Source organism: Hyaena hyaena, unplaced genomic scaffold, assembly GCF_003009895.1.
Source record: "Hyaena hyaena isolate Hyena2069 unplaced genomic scaffold, ASM300989v1 scaffold_1683, whole genome shotgun sequence".
Lineage (NCBI taxonomy): Eukaryota > Metazoa > Chordata > Mammalia > Carnivora > Hyaenidae > Hyaena > Hyaena hyaena.
The window spans coordinates 43,228-69,562 of record NW_024082318.1 but is presented as its reverse complement, the minus strand read 5'-3'; the positions used below and the strand labels follow the sequence as shown (position 1 = coordinate 69,562).

Below are 26,335 nucleotides of genomic sequence, written 5' to 3'. Positions count from 1 at the left end.
GTTTTATTTATTTCTAGGAGAGAGAGAGACAGCGTGAGCAGGGGAGGGTCAGAGAGAGAGGGAGTCACAGACTCTGAAACAGGCTCCAGGCTCTGAGCTGGCAGTCAGCACAGAGCCCGACGCGGGGCTCGAACCCACGAACCACGAGATCATGACCCAAGCAAAAGTCGGACGCTTAACTGACTGAGCCACCCAGGCGCCCCTCTACTCCAGCTTTCTTTTGACTTCCAGTAGCATGATATACATTTCTCCATCCCCTTACTTTCAATCTGAAGGTGTCCTCCAGTCTAAAATAAGTTTCTTGTAGAAAGCAAATAGATGAATTTTGTTTTTTTATCCATTCTGCTACCCTATGTCTTTGGATTGGGGCATTTAGTCCATTTACATTCAGTGTTTAGAGTCATCGTGTCCTTTGTGGCATCTATGCTTGTGGTGGGGTCTCTGGTATCTTGTGTTCCTTGCAACATTTCCCTCAGAGAGTCCCCCTCAGGATTTCTGTTTTGATTACTATGGCTTTGTAGTATAATTTGAAATCTGGTAATATTTCCAGCTTTGTTGTTCTTTTTCAAGCTTCCTCTATTTGTGGTCTTTTGTGGTTTGGATTCCTTGTTCTAGTTCTGTGAAAAATACTATTGGTATTTTATAGGGATTGCATTGAATCTGTAGATTGCTTTGGGTAGTATGGGTGTTTTAAAAATACTAATTCTTCCATTCCATGAACATGATATATGGTATATCTTTTTATTTGTGCTGTCCTCAGATTCTTTCATCAGTGTCTTGTAGTTTTCAGAATACAACTCTTTAACCTCCTTGTTTTGATACAATCATAAATAGAACTGTTTTCCTAATTTCTCTTTTTTATTAATATATAGAAACATAACAGATTTCTGCATATTAATTTTGCATCTTGCCATTTTATTGAATTCATTTATTGGAGTCTTTAGGGTTTCCTACATATAGTATCCTGTCACCTGCTGATGGTGACAGTTTTACTATTTTCTTCCAACTTGGATGCTGTTTAGTTCTTTTTCTTGTCTGAACTGAATGAAGGTGGTGAAAGTAGGCGGTGAGGAAAAGCTTTCAGCTCTTCATGATTGGGGATGATGTTAGCTGTGAGTTTTTTCATACGGCCTTTATTGTGTTGAGGTATTTCCCCTCTAAACCCACTTTGTTGAGAGTTTTTATTATGAACGGATGTTAAATTTTGTTAAATGCTGTTTCTGAATATATATAGAGATGATTGACTTTTATTTTCCATTTTATTAATATGTTGTATCAGTTGATTTGCAGATATTGAACCATCCTTACATCCCTGAAATAAATCCCACTTGTTGTGGTGAATGATCTTTTTAATGTATATTGAATTCAGTTTCCTAATTTGTTGAGGATTTTTGTATCTGTTCATCAGGGATACTGGTCTGTTGTTTTTTTTGTTTGTTTGTAAGTGTTTTTGTTTGGTTTTGGTATCAAGGTATATGGTAGCTTAGAGGATGAATTTGGAAGCATTCCTTTTCTATATTTTGGAGTAGTTTGAGAAGGATAGGGACTAACTCTAAATGAAATGTTTGGTAGAATTCACCTATGAAGCCATCTGGTCCTAAACTTTTGTTTGTGGGGAAGTTTTGGATTACTGATTTAGTTTTGTTACAAATAAACAGTCTGTTCAAATTTTTTATTTCTTTGTGATCTAGTCTTAGAAGGATAAATAAATATATTTTTTAAGGAATTTATCCATTTCTTCTTTATTGTCCAATTTTCTGGCTTATAATTAATCCTTTATAGTTCTCTCATGTCAGTTATAACTCCTCTTTCAGTTTTGATTTTGAGTCCTCTCTCTTTTCTTTGATGAGTTGTCTAAAAGTTTCTCTCTTTTTAGCTTTTCAAAGAACTCTGAGTGTCCTTGATCTTTTCTATTGTTTTTTAGTCTCTATTTCATTTCTTTCCACACTGATATTCATTATTGTTTTCACACTACTAACTTTGGACCTTGTTTGTTCTTTTTCTAGTTATGTTATTTTAAAAATTTTTTTAAATCCTTTTTTTTTTTTAAATTTTTATACATTTATTTATTTTTTGAGAGATAGAATGAGACAGAGCATGAGCGGGGAGGGTCAGAGAAAGAAGAAGACACAGAATCCGAAGCAGGCTCCAGGCTCCAAGCAAGCATTCAGCACAGAGCCCGACATGGGGCCCGAACCCACCAACCACGAGATCATGACCATAGCCAAAGTCCGACGCCCAACCGACTGAGCCACTCAGGTGCCCCTCTAGTTACTTTAAATATAAGGTTAGATTGTTTGAGATTTTTCTTGTTTCTTGAGGTAGGTCTCTATTGCTATAAACTTTGCTCTTACAACAGCTTTTGCTTCATCTCAAAGATTTTGAACTGTGGCATTTCCATTTTCATATGTCTCCAGCCGGTTTTTAATTGCTTTTTTTAGTAGCATGTTGTTTACCTTCCACATGTTTGTGTTTTTTTCCATTTTCTTATCTTGTAATTGATTTTTAGTTTCATACTGTTGTGGTTGGAAAAGACACTTGATATGATTTCAGTCTTAAATTTATTGAGACTTGTTCTGTGGCCTGACGTGGGAGAATGTTCCAAATGCCTGTGAAAAGAATGTATTGTTTGGAAATGTATGTTCTGTATATATCTGTTAAGTCTATGTGTTTAATGTGTCTTACTGATCTTCTGTCTGGATGATCTGTCCATTAATGTAAGTGGAGTATTGAAGTACCCTTCTTTAAAAAAAATTTTTTTTAAACATTTATTTATTTATTTATTTTTTTTTTTCAATGTTTTATTTATTTCTAGGAGAGAGAGAGAGACAGCGTGAGCAGGGGAGAGTCAGAGAGAGAGGGAGTCACAGACTGAAACAGGCTCCAGGCTCTGAGCTGGCAGTCAGCACAGAGCCCGACGCGGGGCTCGAACCCACGAACCGCGAGATCATGACCTAAGTGAAAGTCGGACGCTTAACCGACTAAGCCACCCAGGCGCCCCAACATTTATTTATTTTTGAGAGAGAGAAACAGAACACAAGCCAGAGAGAGAGGGAGAAACAGATTCCAAAGTAGGCTCCAGGCTCTGGGCTATCAGCGCAGAGCCTGAAGTGAGGTTTGAACCCCCAGACCATGAGATCATGACCTGAGCCAAAGTCAGACACTCAACTGACTGAGCCACACAGGTGCCCTGAAGTCCCCTTCTATTATTTTATTGTTAGTTTTTCCCTTTATGGCTGCCAATATTTGCTTTATATTTGTAGATGCTCCTGTGTTGGTTTTATAGATATTTAGTTGTATTCTCTTGTTGGATTAACACCTTTATAGTTATGCAGTGACTTTGTCTTTCTTACTTACTTATTTGTTTATTTATTTATTTTGAGTGTTCTTACTTTGGTCTTTTTTTTTTTTTTAATGTTTTGTTTATTTCTGAGAGAGAGAGAGCACGAGCAGGGGAAGGTCAGAGCGAGAGGGAGACACAGAATCCAAAACAGGTTCCAGACTCCGAGCTAGCTGTCAGCACAGAGCCCGATGTGGGGCTCGAACCCATGAGCTGTGAGATCATGACCTGAGCCGGAGTTGGATGCTCAACCGACTGAGCCACCCAGGGGCCCCTGGTCTTTTTTTTTTTTTTTTTTTTTTAAGTTTTTTCTTTTTAAATATAATTTACTGTAAAATTAGCTAACAAATAGTGTATACAGGACACTCTTGGCTTCGGGAGTAGATTCCCACGATTCATCACTTAAATACAACACCCAGTATTCATCCCAACAGGTGCATTCCTCAATGCCCATCACCCATTTTCCTCTCCCCTCATTAACCCTCAATTTGTAATCTGTATTCAAGAGTCTCTTATGGTCTGCCTCCCTCTCTGTTTGAAACTGTTTTTTTTCTCTTCTCTTCCCCCATGGTCTTCTGTTAAGTTTCCCAAATTCCACATATAAGTGAAAATATATCTGTCTTTCTGTGACCTGTTTCATTTAGCATAATACCCTCAGTTCCGTCCACATTGTTGCAAATGGAAAGATTTCATTCTTTCTCATTCTCAAATAGTATTCCATTGTATATATATGCCGCATCTTTTTTATCCATTCATCAGTTTATAGGCAGTTTAGTAGACCCTCACTCTTTTTTAAAAATTATGTATTATTTATAAAACATTTTTATTTTTTATTATTTATTTATAAAACATTTTTTATTTTTTATTTATTTATTTTTTACAAATCGTTTATTGTCAAGTTGGTTTCCATATAACACCCAGTGCTCACCCCCACTATAAAACAGTTTTTAAATGTTTATTTTTGAGAGAGAGAGAGCACGTGAGCAGGGGAGGGATAGAGAGAGAGGGAGTCACAGAATTCAAAACAGGCTTCAGGCTCGGAGCTGTCAGCACAGAGCCTGACGCGGGGCTCGAACCCAGGAACCATGAGATCATGACCTGAGCTGAAGTCGGAAGCTTAACTGACTGAGCCACCTAGGTGCCCCTATAATTTATTTATTTTTTAATTTACACCCAAGTTAGTTAGCATATAGTGCAACAATGATTTCAGGAGTAGATTCCTTAATGCCCCTTCCCCATCTAGCCCATCCCCCCTCCCACAACTCCTCCAGCAACCCTCTGTTTCTTCTCTATATTTAAGAGTCTCTTATATTTTGTCCCCCTCCCTATTTTTATATTATTTTTGCTTCCCTTCCCTTATGCTCATCTGTTTTGTATCTTAAAGTCTTCATATGAGTGACGTCATATGATGTTTGTCTTTCTCTGACTGGTTAATTTTGCTGAGCACTATACCCTCCAGTTCCATTCACGTAGTTGCAAATGGCAAGATTTCATTCTTTTTGATTGCCAAGTAATACTCCATCATATATACATGCCATATCTTCTTTATCCATTCATCCATTGATGGACATTTGGGCTCTTTCCATACTTTGGCTATTGTTGATAGTGCTGCTATAAACATTGGGGTGCATGTGTCCCTTTGAAACAGCGTACCTGTGTCCCTTGGAAAAATACCCGGTAGTGCAGTTGTTGGGTCACAGCGTAGTTCTATTTTTAATTTTTTGAGGAAACTCCATACTGTTTTCCGGAGTGGCTGCAGCAGTTTCCATTCCCACCACCAGCAGTCCAAAAGAGATCATCTTTTTCCGCATCCTCACCAACGTCTGTTGTTGCCTGAGTTAATGTTAGCCATTCTGACAGGTGTGAGGTGGTATCTCATTGTGGTTTTGATTTGTATTTCCCTGATGATGAGTGATGTTGGGCATTTTTTTCATGTGTCGGTTGGCCATCTGAATGTCTTCTTTGGAAAAGTGTCTATTCATGTCTTTTGCCTATTTCTTCACTAGGTGACTTGTTTTTTGAGTGTTGAGTTTGATAAGTTCTTTATGGATTTTGGATACTAACCCTTTATCTGATATGTTGTTTGTAAATATCTTTTCCCATTCTATCGGTTGCCTTTTAGTTATGCTGATTGTTTCTTTCGCTGTGCAGAAGCTTTTTATTTTGATAAATAAATAAATAGTTCACAATAATTCATTTTTGCTTCTGTGTCCCATGTCTCTGGAGACCTGTTGAGTAAGAAGTTGCTGCAGCCGAGATCGAAGAGGTTTTTGCCTGCTTTCCCTCCTCTAGGATTTTGATGGCTTCCTGTCTTATGTTTAGGTCTTTCATCCATTGTGAAATTTATTTTTGTGTATGGTGCTATAAAGTGGTCCAGGATCATTTTTCTTCCTTTTTGTAATTTTTAAAATGTTTATTCATTTTTTGAGAGAGAGAGACAGACATGAGTTGGGGAGGGGCAGAGAGAGAGGGAGACCCAGAATCTGAAGCAGGCACCAGGCTCTGAGCTGTCAGCACAGAGCCCGATGTGGGGCTCAAACTCATGAACCATGAGATCATGACCTGGCCAAAGTTAGACGCCTAACCGAGTCACCCAGGCACCTCCAGGATCATTATTCTGCATGTCACTGTCTTTCAGTTTTATTTGCTGTTCTTTTTCCACTTCTTTAAGAGTTAAGGTTAGGTCGTATATCTGAGACTTCTTTCTTTCTTCTTCTCCAGGAAGGCCTGGATTGCTGTACACTTCCTTCATGCGACCGCCTTTGCTGCATCCCAGAGGTTTTGGACTCTGGTGGTATCATTTTCATTGGCTTCCATGGACTTTTCAATTTCCTCTTTAACTTCTTGCTTAGCCCGTTCATTCATTAGTAGAACGTTTTTTAGTTTCCAAGTATTTGTTATCTTTCCACATTTTTTCTTGTGGTTGACTTTGAGTTTTATAGCATTGTGGTCAAATATGCATGGTATAATATCGATCTTTTTGTACTTGGTTGAGGGCTGATTTGTGTCCCAGTATGTGATCTGTTCTGGAAAATGTTCCATGTTCACTGGAGAAGAATGTGTATTCTGCCATTTCAGGATGAAATGTTCTAAATATATCTGTTAACTCCATTTGGTCCAGTGTGTCATTCAAAGCCCTTGTTTTCCTGTTGATTTTCTGTTTAGATTATCTGTCCATTGCTGTGAGTGGAGTATTGAAGTCCTCTACTATTCCAGTATTAGTATCAATGAATTTCTTTTTGTTTGTGATTGATTTATATATTTGGGTGATTCCACATTTAGAGCATAAATGTTTACAGTTGTTAGGTCTTCTTGGTGGATAGACTTCCTTAATTATGACAATGCCTTTCTTCATCTCTTTTTGCAGTCTTTATTTTAAAGTCCAGATTGTCTAATATAAGTATGGCTACTCTGGTGTCCTTTTGGCAACCATTAGCATGATAGATGGGTCTCTTGTAAACAGCATATAGAGGGATCTTGTTTTCTTATCCAGTCTGTTACCCTGTGCCTTTTGATTGGAGCATTTAGTCCAGTGATGTTTAGAGTGAGTACTGAAAGGTATGAATTTATTGACATTATGTTCCCTGTAGAGTTGTAGGTTCTGGTGGTGGTCTCTGTTTTTTAGTCTTTGCTGCTTTTGGTCGTGTGTGTGTGTGTGTGTGTGTGTGTGTGTTCTCCCCTCACAGAGTCTCCCTTAAAATTTCTTGCAGGGCTGGTTTTTGGTCATGAACTCCTTTTATTTTGTTTGGGGAACTTTTTTATCTCTTCTATTTTGAATGACAGCCTTGCTGGATAAAGAATTCTTGGATGCATATTTTCCAGTTTGGCGCATTGAATATATCCTGCCACTCCTTTCTGGCCTGCCAGTTTCTGTGGGTAGGTCTCCTGTGAACCTGATCTGTGTTCCTTGTAGGTTAAGGACTCCCCCCACGCCCCTTGCTGCTTTTGTGATTATTTCCTTGCCTGAATATTTTGTGAATTTGACTGTGAGCTGCCTTGTTGATGGTCGGTTTTTGTTGAATCTAATGGGAGTTGTCTGTGCTTCCTGGATTTTGATGTCTGTCTTTACCCAGGTTAGGAAAGTTTTCTGCTATGATTTGCTCACATAACTCTTCTACCCCTTTTTCTCTCTCTTCATCTTATGGGACCCCCATGATTCTGATGTTGTTCCTTTTTTTTTTTTTAAATGTTTATTTACTTTTGAGAAAGAGACACAGACAGAACATGAGCAGGGGAGAGGCAGAGAGAGAGGAAGACACAGAATCTGAAGCAGGCTCCAGGCTCCGAGCTGTCAGCACAGAGCCTGACATGGGGCTTGAACCCACAGACCATGAGATCTTGACCTGATCCAAAGTTGGACACTTAACTGACTGAGCCACCCAGGCATCCCTGATGTTGTTCCTTTTTAATGAGTCACTGAGTTCTTGGAATCTTGTTGTGCTCTTTTGCCTTAGTCTCCCTCTTTTTTTTTTTTTTTTTGCTTCATAAGTTTGTCCTTTCTATCGCCGATACACTTCTCTGCTTGATGCATCTTGGCACCGTGACATCCATTTGAGATTGCAGCTCAGTTATAGCATTTTAAATTTCATCCGGACTAGCTTTTACTTCCTTTATCTCTACAGAAAGGGATTCTAATCTATTTTTAGCTCCAGCTAGTATTCTTATTATCGTGATTAAGTCTGGTTCAGACATCTTGTTTGTGTCTGTTAAATTTCTGGCTGTCATTTCTTCCTTTTCTTTCTTTAGGGGGTAAATTCCTTCATTTCATCATTGTCAGAAAAGGAATTAATAAGGTAAAAAAAAAAAAAAAGTAAAAACAACACAAACCAAAAAATCAAATAATGGATGCTAGACCCATGTGTGTTTTGGTGTTTGTTGAAAGGAGCTTGGTAGATAAGAAAAAGAAAAATGTTTGAAAATTTGAAAAAATGAATATAATGAAATAGAATAAAATGAAATGATGGAAGTAAAACAGGATTTGAAAATTTTACAAAAAATACAGTAGAAAAATTAAAAAATATTTTTAACAAATGGAAAATAATTTTTTTCTGTATTTAACCACAAAAAGAAAAAGAAAAAACTGAATAGATGGACCAAGGAACAGGCTGAAATATGATTGAAATTACATTGGTTTCCCTTAGAAGTCAAACTATGAAGCACTTTGTAGTTTGAAACTAAGCAGGCGGAGAGACTTGTGTTCCTGAAGAGCAAGGTTGGCCCAGTTGGGTGGGGCTTAGTGTAATGGCTCCATTCTCCACTGGATGGCGCTGCTTAGCTTACTGGGGTGGATTGTTGTGGTGCATATAGGTGTGTATGTGCATGCGCCGTAGGGGTGGAAATGGCATCACCCAGCTACCCAGTCTCTAGTATCAGAACTGTGTGCTCTCCCCGACCAGCAGTCGTGCACCCTTCCTTTGTCTCTTTGGCTTCTGTCCACTCCCCGCTTTTACATTGTCCGTGACCAAGCCATCAGCCTGCCAGGTGGCACCTCCCTCCTGAATTTTATCTCAGATGTGGCTGTGTTTCTCAACCCCTCACTTCTGAGGGACTGTGGCTTTGATTCACTCAGACATTCTGGGGGAGGGTCTCACTGAGCAATGGTTGGATGCCCTCCCGCCCCCGGGAATGTTCAAGAGACTGCCGCTGCCCAGAGACTGTGGCTGGGGGCCAGTCATGGTACCAGGCTTCCCACTTCACATCCTTGTTCCTTGTCCTTCCCACTTAACCACCAGCGAATGTGGTTGTTCTCCAGGGTCCACTAGGACCTTGGCCTGTGGGGTGGCCGCACAGCCTCTACCAAATGTCCTTCTGGCAGGGGAACCACCTCTCTCCGTGTGGTCCTAGGACCCCTTGGACTTTGCTGTCTGCTCCTGGGGATTCGCCCTTCCCACTGCCAGGTATCAAGCTGCAGAGTTTCAGACTCTGCACCCCCTTTCTGTACAGAGTCTTAATGGAATTTAAACCCTTTCCTTTCTCCTTTCTCTCTTTTTTGTTCAGTCCCTTGTGTACTCTTTCTTTTGTCTCCAGCTGCTTTTGGGCAGGGGCGGGGGGTGCTTTCCCCGTACTGCCCTCCTGCCCCGTCTCCGTCCTCTCTCCGCAAGCAAAAACAGCTTCCTGCCCTCCTCAGCTTCTCTCTCCTCCAGTGCAATTCTCTGTGCCCTGTACTTGCTGCCGTCTATGGTTGAGGTGGTCCAGATTGTTGTGTTAATCCTCAAATCAGTTTTCTAGGTATTCAGGATGGCTTAGTGTTGATCTGCTTGTATATCAGGGACAAGAGATGCAAGAAAACTTTCATGCTGTTTTGCCACTTGGCCTTTCCCCCATTATTTTGTCTTTATTAACACTCTGTATCTTAAAGTCTACTTTGTTTTTTATAAGTATTGCTACCCCAGCTTGGTTTTCATTTCCATTTGCACAGAATATGTTTTTTCATTCCTTTATTTTCAGTATGTATGTCTTTAGGTCTGAAGTAAGTCTGTTGTAGGCAGTATATAGATAGGTCTTGTTTTTTTAATCCATTCAGTCACCCTGTGTCTTTTGAATGGAGCACTTAATCCATTTACATTTAAATTAGTTATTGGTAGGTATGTACTTACTGCATTTTGTTCATTGTGGTTTTTATGTTTCTTTTATGCTCTTCCCTTGTGATTTGATGGCTTTTTAAGTATTACAGGTTAAGTTGGTGGTCATGTAAATTCTAAAAGCACTATGTTTATTACTCTTCCCTCCTCCAAGTTTTATGTATATGATATCATATTTTACATGTTTCTTGTATATTGTAGCCAAGTTTTGCAAAATTAATAAACCAAAATCTTACTACTTTTGCTGTTTAGCCTTCATAATAGCTTGATAAGTCATTGATCTACTACCTTTATTATATACTTGTTTTACCTGTGCAATTTTTCCTTTCATAATTTTCTTCTAGTTATATGTTTTTCTTTGTCCTGCTTAAAGATGTCCCTTTAACATTGCTTGTAAGGCCAGATTAGTGGTGATGAACTTTAACTTTTGTTTATCTCGAAAAGCTTTATCTCTCCTTCAATTCTGAGTGATAATCTTGCTTGGTAAAGTATTTTTGGTTGTAGATTGTTTTGTTTTGTTTTGTTTTGTTTTGTTTTGTTTTGTTTTGTTTTAGTACCTTGAATATATGACACTCCCTTCTGGCCAGAAATGTTTCTGTTGAAAATTCAACTGATAGCCTTATGGAGTCTCCCTTGTATGTAACTATTAGCTTTTCTTTAGCTGCTTTTAAGATCATTTCTTTATTCAGATTTTTTTCTATTTTAATTATTTTGTGTTTTACTGTGGACCTACTTGGGTTCATTTTGTTTTGGGCTCTTTGTTATTCCTGGGATAGGACATCAGTTTCCTTTCCCCAGGTTAGGGAAGTTTTCACCATTTTCTCCCTTCTCCTTTGGAAACTCCTGTAAAGCAAATATTGGTACAATTGAGGTTGTTCCAGAGATCCCTTAGCCTATCCCAGTTTTTAAAAATAATTTTTTTCATTTCACTGTTCAGCTTTAGTGCTTTGCACTGCTGTATTCTACTATAATAACTTCTGGCTCACCTATCCATTCTGCTGCATCTTCTAATCTGTGAATTCCCTCTAGTATAGTTTTCATTTCAGTTATTGTATTTTCAGCTCTAGTTCTTTTTATATTTTGTATTTCTTTATTGAAGTCTCACTGAATTCATCCACTGTTCTATCAAGACCAGTGAGCATCTTTATGACCATTACTTTGAACTCTTTATCAGGTAGATTGTATCATATAGTTCTTTTCCCAAGGTTTTGTCATGTTTCATATTTAAAACATATTTCTCCTTTTTCACATTTTGTCTGACTCCTTGTGTTTGTATTAGGTAGAATCTATGGCCATACCACCCTGAACACGCCCACTCTCATCTGTATGTGTTAGGTAGATCAGCTACCAGTTCTGCTCTTGAAAGTAGGGACCTTTTATGTAGAAGGTGTCCTGAGGGCCCACTAGCCCAGTTCCCCAGTCACCAGAACCAGTGGTGTGTCCTCTGTGTGTGCTTTACGAGCTCTTTTGTAACTGGGCCAGGACTGCTGTGGGCATACTGGTGGGTGGGGCTGGCCCCCAGCCCATCTGTCTGCAGTGACCCGACCCTGCCTGCACACTGGTGGGCAGGGCTGGTCCCTCGTGTGGCTGGTCGAGAGGCCAAGCTGTAGCTGCTGCTGGTATGATGGTGGGTGGGGTCAATCTCTCCTCCCTGGGGCAGGAGTTGCTTTGGAGAGGTGCCTGTCCCAGTTGGGGCTGCCTGCAGGCTGTGGCCAGGCATGCCAGCACTGGGGGTAGCAGTGCTAGTGAGGTAGCACTGATGGAGTCAAAACTGACTCCTACAAGCATCCAGCCAGCTAGGCTGAAGGAGAGCAAGAAAAATGGCTCCTGCCAGCACTTCTTTTCCTTGAAAAGTCTTCTGCAGATCCTTGCTCCTCTGGCACATCCTCTGAAATTAGTCAGTGAATCTCCTTCACATGTAACAGAGGTATTTTTCAAACTGCTGCCTTTTGTCTTGAGTTTCAAACTGAGTGTTATAGTATGCTGGCCCTTTAAGAATAGAATCTCAGTTTCCTGTAGCCTTCTGGCTCTCCCATTACCAGAGTTAATCTCTGCTTATTTTCAGAGTCAGATATTATGGCGGTCATTTTCTTGGTACAGGTCCCTAGGGTCAGGGGTGCCCGATGTGGGGATCGATCCTCTCATTCCTCAGGGAGGACCTCTGTGCCTGTGGGTATCCCTCCTGCTTGTGGCTTGCCATGCGAGGGGTTTGGTTCTGGACCACATCACTGCCCCTCCCACCCTTCTCGATTTGGCTTTTTGTCTAGAGCCGTGGAGTAAGTGTTTCGCTTAGTCTTAAGGTCATTTTCAGAGTGAGTTGCTGTTATACTTAATTGTTGCCTTTGGTGTCTCTGTGGGAGGAGGTGAGCCATCCTGCTCTGCCGTCTTCCTCTGCTCTGTCTCTGGTATCTCTTACCTGCTATCACTAATCTCTTGATGAGAGTCCCAGCCGGAGGACCTTATCTAACATAATTACCTGTCCATACTCAACCTTTTAATTCTGAATTGGGGCTAGAGCCAGCCTATGAATTTGGGGGGCACATATCCACTACATAACAGGAAAGAAACGTGGGTATATGCAGTAACATAGATGAATCTCTAATTCTGCTGAGTGGAAGAATTTAGACAAAGTGAACACACAGCATGGTCTGTTTAAGATATTTGAAAATGCAACTTAATCCGTTGTAACACAGGCAGATCAGTTTCCTGCAAATGGTGGTTGAATGAGGGAGGGATGTAGTGGAAAGGGTTGTGAGAAAATTTGGGATGGTGATGAGTATGTTTCCTGTCATGATTGTGGTGACGGTTTGTTTCAGTGATATATGTTTGTGTTAAAACTCACCACATTGTACACTTTAAGTGTGTTCAGTTATTGTAGCTCAATAAAGCCATGAAAGTACAGATAAATAAAACTTTTACTTCCAGCAAGGTAAAAAATGTATCTGAGGAGAATGGTTAGAATGAAAGCAATAAGGAGAAGAAATTGTAGCTATCAGCAGAGTCCTGAAGAATTTCTCTTCCTCTGCCCAGTGGTATCAATATGCAGTTAAGGATAAAGCAGAAATCAGGGGTGCCTGGGTGGCTCAGTTGGTTAAGCATCCGACTTTGGCTCAGGTCATGATCTCACAGTTCATGGGTTCGAGCCCCACGTCGGACTCTGTGCTGACAGCTAGCTCAGAGCCTGGAGCCTGCTTCAGATTCTGTATCTCCCTCTCTCTCTGACCCTCCTCTGATCACACTGTCTCTCTCTCCCTCTCTCACAGAAATAAATAAAACATTAAAAAAAAAAAGGATAAAGCAGAAATCACCCCTTAAAAGACAGAATTGTTGGGGTCACTCATACTGTTAGGGCCTGAGGGGGATCCAGCACCAGATACTCCTCTAAAACCATATAACCCAATGTTGCTAATGAGAGGGAAAGTTTCTGCTGGATTTTGGGATTTATAGTCGTTTTTAAGCCAATGGGATAGGCAGAATAATGCCCCACTTAAATGTCCTTGTCTTTTTTAAGTTTATTATTTTGAGAGAGAGTGAGCACATGTGGGGGAAGGGCAGAGAGAGAATCCCAAGCAGGCTCCATGCTGTCAGCATGTGGAGCCTGACTCCAGGCTCAGTCTCACAAACCGGGAGATCATGACCTGAGCCGAAACTAAGAGTTAGATGCTCAACTGACTGAGCAAGCTAGGTATCCCTTAAATGTCTGTGTCATAATGTCAGGTTACACGGTAAAGGAGACTTAAGGTAGTAGGTAGAAGTAATAGTACTGATCCACTGACCTAGAAATGGGGAGATTATGCTGGATTACCTGAGCCTGCTCAGTATGATGGTAAGGGTTCTTACATGGGGAAATGATAGGCAGAAAATGGAAAACGTTCGAATGATGCAGGGTGAGAAAGACTCACCTGCCAGTTTCTGGCTTTGAGATGGAAAGAGGCCAAGAGTCCAGGTCTGGGTGGCCTCTGAAACTGGAAAAGGCTAAAGAATAAATTCTTTCCCGGCGCCTCCGGAAAGGAAGGCAGCGTTGCTGACTCCATGGAAACCCGTTGTGGACCTTGGACTTCCAGAAATGTAATTCAGTACATTTGTATTGTTTAAGCAGCAACAAGAAAATCAAAAGGCCAGTTTCACATGGTAAAATGATGCTCAGTTGAAATCGTGAATTACCAGTATACTTAGGGTCTCCAGATTTAGAAAATATATTTTTACTCTAAGTGTGACCCATGCAATATACTTTATAAAGTTATTCATTATTCATCTGAGATTCACATTAAATTGGGTATCCTAGTCTGCGAACTCCAGTTATACCAGAAAGCACTGTGAGCATGTTTTGCTATTTTTAGAACCCTGGTTATTCTTTCTGACGAAGAAGGATGAAAACAAACACATTTATTAGTGACTGCTCATAGGATAACCTAGCATAAGATCTGAAAGCATACACGTAATTGTCCAGTGAGCTTCAGGCTACTCAGAGAACCTTATGAGTGACTTGGAAAACATTCTGCGGCCCTGATACAGTTCTGCAAAATGCACTACCAAGTCAGAGTAACTAAATCTTTTATGAATCACAGTTTGATCAGCTTTACCCAGAAACACCCCTTACTTGTCCCTTCCTGTGCCCTACCCAACCACAAACATTCAACACAAATAGGCAAACACGCCCCCTTTAGTACTTTATTTAATAGAAGATTATGACCTGAAGTTTCAGCAGTGGGGAAGTTACCAATCACATCCGCAACTACCTAATGCTCCGTGGAGATTTATTCAGTTCCCAATTAATAGATGTTAGGTTGATTCTGTGATTCTAATCTTTGTCATTAAAAAACAATCTATACAAATAGAATAGCCTTGTAATTATGAAAGGCCTGCTCTTAGGATTATTACTAATTTTTTTTTCATTTATTTTTTAAATTTATATCCAAGTTGGTTAGCATATAGTGCGACAACGATTTCAGTAGATTCCTTAATGCCCCTTACCCATTTAGCCCATAACCCCTCCAAGTAACTCCATAACTCCAACTCACTGTTTGTTCTCCATATTTAAGAGTCTCTTATGTTTTTGTCCCCCTCCCTGTTTTGATATTATTTTTGCTTCCCTTTCCTTATGTTCATCTGTTTTGTATCTTAAAGTCCTCATATGAATGAAGTCATATGACTGGCTAATTTCACTTAGCATAACACCCTCTAGTTCCATCCACGTAGTTGCAGATGGCAAGATTTCATTCTTTTTGATTGCCGAGTAATATTCGTGTGTGTGTGTGTGTGTGTGTGTGTGTGTGTGTGTGTGTGTGTGTATGACATTTTCATCCATTGATGGACCTTTGGGCTCTATCCATACTTTGGTTATTGTTGATAGAGCTTGATTACTAAATTGAAACAACTTGTTGTGTACTGTTTCACACTCATTTTCCGGTATGATGATAATGACCCAGTTTCTTTGTCACTAGTCTTTTCATTCAAATTAAATCAAATTAAATCAGCCTCTAGCACACTGTCTAAAAATTGGTAGTTAGAAGACTAACTTAAATTTGAATATTGTCTTCTTCATTCAGACTAGAGTTGGGATCCTTGGAAATTCCTCACTGTTTTCTTTATAATTTTATAACTTATTATTGACATTCCTGTGAGAGTGCCAGTTTTGTTGAGGAGAAGAAACAGAAATATGGGGGGAAATGTATACATTTCCCTGGGATATTGCAGATTGGAAGGCTTAGGAGGAATAGGAAATTTAGTCAGCATCTGTGATATTGATGTAATGTGTTTGAGCCTCATGGTCTGGACTTTTGACACGACGTCGTCTTTGTTCTTTAAGGTCCAAGCAGTGGATTCAGTATCTTCTCAGCAGTGCACCCTCTTCCTTTGAATCCAGAACCGTGTGCACCATACTGATCCTGGTGAGTCTGTTTAACTGTTTTTACTCATTTACTTGTGTCTTGCCCTTTTGGAAAACCCTGGCTCATGAACACAGCACCCTGTGTCTATGTGCTTCTCAGCGTTTCCTCTCTTTGTGCTCATTAGCAGTGACAACGTGTTTCTCAGTTCTGCGTGGGGGCAAGGAAAACATCTTTTTCCAAATACAGCCTCTGGGCTCTACATTCCCTCCAGAACATATACTGTCAGTTGAGCTGCTGAGAATTTTGCGCTCCGTGTTGAATAGCAATTGTAGGATATGAAAGAAACTGGTGTATCAACAGTTATTCAAAGACAGAATTTCATGAAAACATCAATGTATGGCTTTTTCAGGTTTGGGGAGTTTGACAGTAGAAAACCAATGCTGATTTGAATTTTAAGCTAACACCCAAAATGTTTATTTTGTGATCATTGGTGAAAAATGTTTCATGTGAAGGTATGGACAGTGCATGTGGACCTTGATGAGTATAAATCTCTAAACTGTCTAAATAGTATTTTAATCTAATGCTGTGAATGATGAAGAAAAGGTCACATGTCTTGTATAGGGACCTGTTTCCCTTTATGCTCTTAGCAGAAGAGGGTACAGATGTGAGAAAGCTAGAGGTTGGTTTGTGTAGTTTGATCTCAGTTCCAACTTTCTGTCTTCTGAGAGAGGGAGGATTGAGAACACTCCTCGTCCTAAAAAGTTTCTACTTTTATCAGTTAATGGATACTCAGGAAAGCTTCTCTCTGCCTATGTTGAATCTCACGCCAAAGTAGCATATTTTAATTGCCATCAACAAGAACACTGTGGGAACAAACTTGGTTCCAGACCACCGCAGCAAAGCAAGTACAGTGAATCGTTGGTTTCCCAGTACATACATAACCGTTGTCTTTACAGTGCACAGTAGCATTAGGTCTTAAAAACGATATACGTACTTAACTGAGAAATACTGTCTTCTAAAAAAAAAAAACCATTAACCCTCATCTGAGCTTTCAGTGAGTCACAATCATTTTGCTTATGGCCCTGAACATGTGGGTGGCTATGGCCGTCTCTTAAACTACGGCAGTGAGGTTTGCCATTTCAGTTCATCTTCTGTCACAGAAGGAGATTAGCACGTGATGCTGTTTGATAGCATCTTCTTCCCCAACTGTCACCTCAGTGGTCTGTAGGCCTTTCCCCCAGGAATAGGTTCCGCCTCAAGCAACCACTTTCTCAGGTCATCCACTTCAGCTTTTATCGTGAACTTGCATCTTGCAGCAGTTCGGTCACCTGTCGTCTACTTCTAATTCCAGTTCTCTTGCCGTTGCCACTGCATCTGCCGTTAGTCGCAGTTCTTCCGCGGACGTCTTCCGCTGACCATCACGACTCCTGGCCATACTTTTTTTTTTTTTTTCTAATAGTTTATTGTCAAATTAGTTTCCACATAACACTCAGTGCTCATCCCCACAAGTGTCCTCCTCCATGCCCATCCCCCCTCCCCCCCACATCCATCAGTCCTCAGTTTTTGTCATCATTCAAGAGTCTCTCATGGTTTGCTTCTCTCCCTTTCCCCCACCATTTCCCCCCTTCTTCTCCTAATCCTCCTACATGTGCAAACATATGGTATCTGTCCTTCTCTGCCTGACTTATTTCGCTCAGCATAACACCCTCAAGTTCCATCCATGTTGCTACACATGGTCCTGGCCATACTTTTGACTTTGCCACCCATAAATGGCAGCTAGAATGGAATTGCAGAAGGTTTTCAGTTCAGTTTTCTGGCCTCACAAATTGTATTCTTAAGACTTGAAAGTCAAAAGTACTCCTTGATCCATGGGCTACAGCAGGCGTGAAACATTAATCTCATCATACATCTCCATCAGAGTGCTTTGTCACTGAGCAGCGATATTGTGAAATCTTTTTTCCTGAGCACTACTTCTCAACAGTAGGAAAACAGGCTTAAAATATTCAGTAAACCAGTGGCACCTGGTGGCTAAGTTGGTGAGCACCTGACTTCGGCTCAGGTCATGATCTAGCAGTTTGTAAGTGTGAGCCCCGCGTCAGGCTCACTGCTGTCAGACTGTCACTGCAGAGTCCTCTTCAGATCCTCTGTCCCCCTCTCTGCCCCTCCCTCGCTTGTGCTCTCCCATAAATAAGTATTAAAAAATAATTCAGTAAACCATATAAACAGATGTGCTGTCACCCAGACTTTGCTGTTTTACTTTCAGCACGGGCAGAGTAGATTTCGCAGAATTCCTAAGGGCCCTGGGATTTTCAGAATGATACGTGAACCCCTAACAAGCTTGACTTCTCCAGCTAAGAAAGTGCTAGATGGCATCTTGCAGCCACAGGCTGCTTTGTCTGCATTTGGAAAATCTGTGGTTCAGTGCAGCCACCTTCATGAACGATCTCCGCTGGGTCTTCTGGAGCGCTTGCTGCAGCTTCTGTGTCAGCACGAGCTGCCCCACCTTGTCCTTTGCTGTTACAGAGATGGTTTCTTTCCTTCAGCGTCATGACCCAACCTCTGCTAACTTTAAACTTGTCTTCTGCAGCTTCCTCACCTCTGCAGCCTTCATAGAAGTGGAGAGAGTTAGGGCCTTGCTCTGGATTAGGCTTTGACTTAAAGGAATGTTGTGGGCACTTTGGTCTTCCGTCCAGACCAGTGAAACTTTCTCTGTATCCTTAGTAAGGCTGTTTCATGTTCTTATTGCTTGTGTGTTCCCTGGAGTAGCACTTTATTTATTATTTTTTTATTTAAGCCTGTTTTACTACTGTTGAGACGTAGTGCGCAGGAAAAAAAATTTTCTTTCAAAATATCGCTGCTCAGTGACAAAGCACTGAGCTTTTATTTCTGAGAGACAGAGACAGCATGAGCAGGGGAGGGTCAGAGAGAGGGGGAGACACAATTGACAGCAGGCTCCAGGCTCTCAACTAGCTGTCAGCACAGAGCCTGACACAGGGCTGGAACCCACGAACCATGAGGTCATGACCTGAGCCAAAGTCGGACACTTAACCGACTGAGCCACCCAGGTGCCCCTCTAGCTTTTGATTTAAAGTGAGAGAGACCTGCAACTTTTCATTTAGAAGCTATTATAGGATTATGGCATAATTTCAGTCTTGTGTCTCAGTAATGAGGCCTGAGGGTAGAGCAGTCAGAACAGATACCACAGCATTTAGCAGTTCTAGGTGACCCTTTGAACAGGGCCTCATTACCTGCAAATTCCAAACCTCTTGTTTCACAAGAGGGTCATGAGCTTTAGAATATTTTCTAACTGAAGATCCCAAAAGATTATTCTTGGTGCATGCACTGTTTTTTGTTTTGTTTTCCAAGAACTGTGAGAAACTTGTTAGCATCAACAGCCACCAGGTTTCCCTCAGCTTTACATACCATATCCTTTAAGTAGCAAGTCATGGGATGCCTGGGTGGCTCAGTCTGTTGAGTGTCTGACTTTGGCTCAGGTCATGATCTCTTGGTTTGTGAGTTCAAGCCCCACGTTGGGCTCTCTGCTGACAGCTTGGAGCATGGAGCCTGCTTCAGATTCTGTGTCTCCCTCTCTTTCTGCGCCTGCCCTGCTCATGCTCTGTCTCTTGAAAATGAATAAACGTTACAAAAATTTTATTATCAAATCAGTCACAAAATATGTGTAGGTATATACTCTGCCAACCTGATTCAGAAGTATATACCTAAAAATATCGTTAATGAGTCTATATCTTCGTCTATTTAAGCCCCCTATATAGATAAAATATACAGTTGTATTTGCTGCTTTCATTCAGATACATGTAGTGACTCAGAACTACCTCTGCAGGAGGCCTGTGCCCGGTGCCCCCGTCTTTCTCTGCTCCCTGGTCAGTCCTCGCACAGGTAACCCTTTTACAGTGGGTCCTATGTAAAGCTATAGGAGCCTGTGAGCATGACAGGTGTCAGTGATCTCTCTCATGTGACACAGAATTCACTTTGGAGCCTTCTATTTTATAACCCACATCTCTTGAGAACCCTAACATTTGCAGAGGGTGGAGAAACTCTCTGCATTGAGAATTTTGGCTTTGAAAGGTTTAGAATCCCCTTCATTTCCAAGTGTGTTGTAGCTTCTGGCTGAGGCTATAATGGTCTCCCTCACATTTCTCTGTGATTGTGAACTGTACCAAATACCAGAATCCATGGCCTTTGGGTGTTAGAAACTGCCTGGGGGCTGACCCTTGAGAAAACAAAACCATGGCAGATGAGGTCGCACACACTATGTGAGTGACCATGGGATGCTGTGTGCGTTTGGATCTGTAACCTTTGGGGGCATCTGGGATAGAACTGGTCACCCGTGGGCGCACACGGACTTCATGAAGTCTGCAACAGCACCATTGTTGCTAAACCTTTCAGTGAGCAGTTGCAGGCAACTCCCGGGAATCTGGCCCAGCCCCGTTTCTGAGCGAAGCCCCTCCACCTCCACCCCTCCAGAACCACACAGCACGAGGCGCCACTTCACCTGTGCTTCAGGAGGCTCTGATATGCAGTGCACTTAGCAGAGGCTTACGGACCCGTGAGAACCGCACTGCCCGGAGGACCCTACACCAAGTGACTTCAGCGTGGAGCCAATGAAGGTCCAGGAGACGGGCGTTTCCGTGTGTGCCATCTCGTCCAGGTGGGACTTGCGGGGTCCTGGTGGCAGTCATTTTGGCAGCTCTCGACTCCGTTTCCCGGTTGGAGGCTCCAGAGTGCTGGCTCGAGACGACGTGAGGACTGTGGCAGCACCAGAGGTGTCCCTGCTGCTCAGAGGCGGGTCCGAGACGCCGGGCGGCTCCCAGCCTTGCTGTGCCCACAGAATCCGATGGCGGCGGCCACGCCCAGGGACCCAGCTCAGGTAGATGCCCAGGCCTTGGGGTCCCAGACAAGGGAGGCACTCATGGGCGGGGGCCCCATGTCAGAGCACCTGTGTGCAAGCTCCAAACCAAGGGAAACCTGGTGTGAGTTTTGTATGTGCAGAAGCAGAGCATGAGGCAGAGTCCTGCCTGGACTCAAGACCACGGGGGGGGTCAGGGAGGCAGTGGAGACCACAGCTCGTTGAGCCCTACCCTCTACTGATGAAGCACTTTTAGAACATACAGAAGTAAGAGGAGGGTGTTCAGGACCCTGGAAAGACATTAAACTAGAGGTTATGTGGGTTGGAGGCCTTCCCCGTTCTGGTGGTCAGTAAGATGAGGTTGTCCTGGGGCACAGCTACCAGTACAGCTGAGCTGGGAGTATTCAGGGAAATACAAATGTTATTTCCTCCTGATGGTTTGGATCTTCTCTTACCAATGCTTTGTAACTGCAGAAAACATAACTGGGAAGGTTAGTGGGGAGGCTACGTAGATGTAAATTGTGGCCACGGAGGTAAGAGAAGTTGTTGGATTTTAAATTCCTTAGGTAGAGCCAAGCCGATTTTCTACTGTGGAGAGTGAGGTAGAGAATAGAGACCAGAGTGGCCCCTGGGGCTTTTGTCTTAGAAAACTTTGGATGCAGGCATGAAATGGGCAGCTGGATATAAAAGTCTAAACATCTGAGTGGGGTCCAACATTAGATGTGTAGGTGGCACTTCACATTACACCTAGGAAGAGAAATTCTGATTATGGTGGTAACATGATCAAGAGGCCAGGAAGAAGAGTTTGGGCACTGAGTCTGAAGCTGTTTCTTGGAGCAAGTGGCCTCTCAAACACAGGGAAGGGACAGAAGACTTTCAGGGGACGAGTGGACACGAGTAGGCTGCTGCTTAATTGTGGCAAGCTCTCATGGAGCCTGGTGGATGAGCTCAGGGGCAAAGATCATTCATTAATTCCCAGCACTCGGATCTAGGGGCTTTAAGTTTAACTAAAGTGAGGCTCTAAATCCAATATGATTAGTAGTATCCTTAAAGAAGAGGAAATTGGGACACAGGAGATGAAAAGCAGGTCTTCATTATGGATTTGAGGTTGCCCTGGGAAGTGGGGTCCAGCTTGCCAAGCACTCTTGATGCTGTGGGGTCAGTACTATAGGGAGGCACTTAGGGGGTAAGAGAGGTGTAGGAACTGACAGACACCCCCCACCCCCCAGACCTTCAGTATTAGGGACTTAGGAGGGAGGGTGGAGTCCATCCTTGGTTGTACCTGGCAGATACACTGTCGAGGATTTTGGGGAAATTGCCTGCCTGGGGGCTGGTGAGGCCTTGCAGGCCCAGCCCTGAGCTTCAGATTCTGTTTGTCTGCCCACAACGTCCTTGTTCTTGTAGAGGGTTGACATAGTGATTTATTGGCACCAGGGCTTGGTGTCTCCTCTTAGTGGGGTGGCCTGGAGGAGGAGGAGTTAGGTCCTGCGGAAAGGGGACTGTTGATGCTTTCATCTCTCCCCCATTATGACAGGATGGTGTGACCTTTGAAGACGTGGTTGTGTACTTCTCCTGGGAGGAGTGGGGGCTCCTTGATGAGGCGCAGAGATGCCTGTACCACGATGTGATGCTAGAGAACTTTGCACTTGTGATCTCACTGGGTAAGGCGCTCACCCCCTTGTGCCCTGGGCTAGACTTTCCCCGCCTCACACTGGGTTGTAGAGATCGCAGGTACCACTGCCACCAGGGCCGGCTCTACAGCTGCCCTCCTGGTGAGCCCACAGCTTCCGCATCCAGCGCTGCTGTCCAGACCTGTGGCCCCCGCCCGGGTTTCCCCTCCTCCTGGCTCACATTTCTGGTCTCTGGCAGAAGAGGGGCTTGTAACAAGGGGCTGTTACAAGATACTCCTCTGTGGTTCTGCTCACAGTAGGACTCTTCTTTCTGGATCTTGGTCGTGTGCAGAATTGCTCTGGGGCATTGCTAGTCCTCTGCCTGTCCTTGCCTCAGAGATTTGTGTTATCCAAGTCCCGCTTCGCTCACCCAGGGTTTAGAAGAGTCCGGGGTCCTTCACAGAACGGCCCACCTGTGTGTTGATGCCAGCAGCCGCACACCTCATTTCTGTTTTCCCCCATCTTCCTCTTGGAAGCCTTTGGTCCCTTGCTGTTCCCCAGTGTTAAGTTACACGTCCATTAGTCTTTGAATACCGTCTAGTCAGTTGCAACCAGATGTTCCTGGGCCTGGACATAAACGTCCACACAGCACTCACAGCTGCAGGCTAGTGGCAGGAGTGCCTTGGAGACCCTGCTTCTTCCTCTGCCGCACCCCCTTCCTCATCTTGTGATGTTAGAATTCCAGGCCTGCAGCCCTTTAATCAACCCAACTCCAGCGGTCTCATTCTTTAGTGTGTCCGACAGACATTTGTGCTTGGCCCTCCCCTTCCGCCAAAGATAACATGCACTTCACACCTGCATCTCTGGGCTTTCAGGTTGCTGGTACGGAATGGAAGATGAGGAGGCACTTTCTGTGCAACGAATGTCACTGGGCAAGGCTCCAAATCCAGGACCACCCATCTGGAAAGCTCAGCCCTGTGACAAGTGCGTCTTGGTTGGGAGAGACATTTTGTACCTGGCGGAGGAACAAGGACCACATCCGGGCCAGAAATCCACCTGTGAGGCATGCGGGAAGCAGTTGTGGTTCAGTGCAAGCCTTCACCAGAAGCACAACGAAGAGAAGCCATTCAGATGGGACATGGAGTTTGTGACAAGCTACAAGTTGCATGTGTCTGGGAAGCCTTTCCCCTGCGGGGAGATAGGGAAGGACTTCCTGGCCGTATTGAGTCTCCTCCAGCATCAGGCCACTCTCAAAGGGGCAAAACCACACAGCAGCTTCGAGCACGAGTCCTTTCCGGGCGGAAAAAGTTCGCACACATGTAGCGACTATGAGAAGTCATTCAGCTGTGACTATAATAAACTTTTCCAGCATCAGCAGCCTGACCCTAGAGAAAGTTACCATGCCTGGGAGAACTGTGAGAAACCTTTTAACCAAAGCTCCATCCTGAGTAATTGCCAGAGAGCTTGCCCAGCAACAAGGTCTTACGTGTGCAACGAATGTGGAAAATCTTTCAGCCAAAGCTACAACCTCATTCAACACCACAGAATTCACACTGGCGCAAGGCCTTACAAATGCAGTGAATGTGGAAAAGCCTTCAGCTTCAAATTCAGGCTTGTGCAGCACCTGCAGATTCACAACAGAGTGAGACCTTATGTGTGTGGCGAATGCGGGAAAGCCTTCAGCTACAGCTCTACCCTCATTAAACACCAGAGAGTTCACACGAGAGAAAAGCCTTACAAGTGTGGTGAGTGTGGGAATTCCTTCAGCCAAAGCTCCAACCTCATTCAACACCAGAAAATTCACAGTGGAGCAAGACCTTATAAATGCAATGAATGTGCAAAATCCTTCAGCTACAAATGCAAACTTGTTCAGCACCTGCGCATTCACACCGGAGAAAGGCCTTACGAGTGTGGTGAGTGTGGGAAATCCTTCAGCCACCGGTCCACTCTCAATCAACACCAGAGAATTCACACGGGAGCCAGACCTTATAAGTGCAATGAGTGTGAGAAATCCTTTAGCCAAAAGTCCAACCTCATTCAGCACCGGAGAGTCCACACAGGAGAAAAGCCTTACGAGTGTGGGGAATGTGGGAAATCCTTCAGCCAAAGCTCCCACATCATTCAACACCGAAAACTTCACACCAGATAACCTCAGGAGTGCAGCGACTGTGGGGAAATGGTTCATAAGCTACATATGTGTTACATATGTGCAACAGATGTCGGTGTAAGCCTTCACCTACAGGTCCGGCCTTGTTGGGCCCCAGAAGGTCCTGTCCGGAATGTGGTGTTTCCTAGAACTAGAGACTTTGTGAGGGAGCCACCTCTTGGAAATTGAACGTCCACACCGGGGAGATCTCCCAAAACCCCTAGGTTTGTGGGGAAGCTTCCAGGAGCCCAGCGTGTTCTTACTCTGTTCTGCCAGGTTCCTCATTCAGGGCAGATCGTCTCTCGACCATTGTGAGTGACGGGGGAGGGTAGCACAGCAAGTCCCTTCTTCCTCATTAGGGTTCTGACCCAGTTTTGACAGTGCCAAGGGGTTGAAATGAAAATACTGTTTACCTTCTAGACCTCCTTGCAGTGTACCACGAGGACACGGTATTTCTCTTCTGACCACTGTAGGGCTCCTGTGAGAGTGGTTCCTTTTTCCCAGGGTGTCACACGATGTCGAGCACTGTCATGGGGAAGCTGTTCCCGAGCGCTGCAAAGGAATCATGTGCCTTCATGTGTAAAGTTCACTTTCTGGTGTCATTGGTTGATTTTAAGACTACTATAGGGACCAGGTCGAAAACCCGTGATTGTACGGAAACAAAGACGACGGCAGGACTTAGGATATATAAACCTCTAACAAAACTTGCATCCACTGATGTTCCAGTTTATACACTCCACCCCAGTGTTCCTCCTATAGTTTTGGAAGTTGAGGCCGTTGTGTCAGTCTTAATTTCTAGTCCATCTCACAGATATTTGCTGCATAGGCAAGAAAATGGCAATAGGATAGAAAATCCCACTGTGGTTGAGACCTGTAGCTTTTCTGACCAGTTGCTGACCCAGATAGAAATGACCTTGAAACTCTTTGATGCAGGGCATCCCTTCCCCAGGCATGAGGAAGGATGGCAGACTCTTGTGCAAAAAAGTAGGGGACCCAGACCTCTATTTGATTTTTAAGGAAAGCTTTATTGAGGTATAATTAACATGCTGTAAAACTGCACATATTTAAATTGTATACAAAACCATGGGTGGTAATAAATCTATATAACTCCTTTAATTTTGTGTCCTTTTTAAACTTCTACCCTGCACAGTAAATTATTTTGTATTTTTTACATGATTAGACTCAGGTATTTTACTTTTTTAAATTTTGCTTTCCTTTATGCTGAATAATTTAGAGAGCGCACATTTTTTTTTATTGCTGAACGCTATTCTGTATGGATGTGCCATGATTTTGCTTACCCCACTTAGCTATCCGCTCGCTGATCACCACAAATAAAACTTCAAACGTACGGACTGCTGAACCTCTATGAACCTTCCCCCATTCATTGTTTATCGCCGTGGCTCCTACTGCATTACCCACCCTCCAGGCCATTGCCACCACAAAATCATTTCAAAGTCAGTGGAGACTTTATATAGCAAATGTTGCCACTAAAAATACCATAGACTTTAACAAATTACCCACAAAGCTACTACTGTCTTAGGTAAAAACTTGAAAATCTGTCTTAAAAAAATGTTTTTAATGTTTATATATATTTGAGAGAGAGCTTGAGCAGGAGAGGGACAGAGAGATGGAGACAGAGTCCAAAGTAGGCTCCAGGCTTCGAGCTGACAGCACAGAGCCCGAAACAGGGCTCAAACCCACAAGCAGTGAGATCATGACCTGAACCAGTCTGACATTTTACCAATTGAGCCACCGAAGTGCCCCCAAAAAATTGTCTTTCTTGTCCCCAAACCATGAAATAGAAGATTGGCAAGCATATTAAAGAAAAATGTTTAACACACACTGGGGAATTCTTGCAAGAAACACATAGCATTTCATTTCCCACTGGATTTGTATATATGATGGCCTTTCTAAAATTGTAAGAAAAATAACATTGCAGCAGACTGCCTGCCTCACTCTC

At 43.0% G+C, this 26,335-nt stretch overlaps 1 protein-coding gene across 1 annotated transcript in view; it reads left to right on the top strand.

The window, feature by feature from the left end:
- LOC120226417 (zinc finger protein 211-like) overlaps positions 1 to 25,741 on the top strand; it is a 35,456-nt gene extending 9,715 nt beyond the window's left edge. The window contains exons 2-5 of the mRNA XM_039224605.1: positions 15,731 to 15,812; positions 20,238 to 20,640; positions 22,154 to 22,280; positions 23,105 to 25,741. Coding sequence (XP_039080536.1) covers positions 20,608 to 20,640; positions 22,154 to 22,280; positions 23,105 to 24,378 — 1,434 coding nt within the window. The 5' untranslated portion in view covers positions 15,731 to 15,812; positions 20,238 to 20,607 and the 3' untranslated portion in view covers positions 24,379 to 25,741. The remainder of the gene's footprint in view (positions 1 to 15,730; positions 15,813 to 20,237; positions 20,641 to 22,153; positions 22,281 to 23,104) is intronic.
- Positions 25,742 to 26,335: the final 594 nt, after the last annotated feature.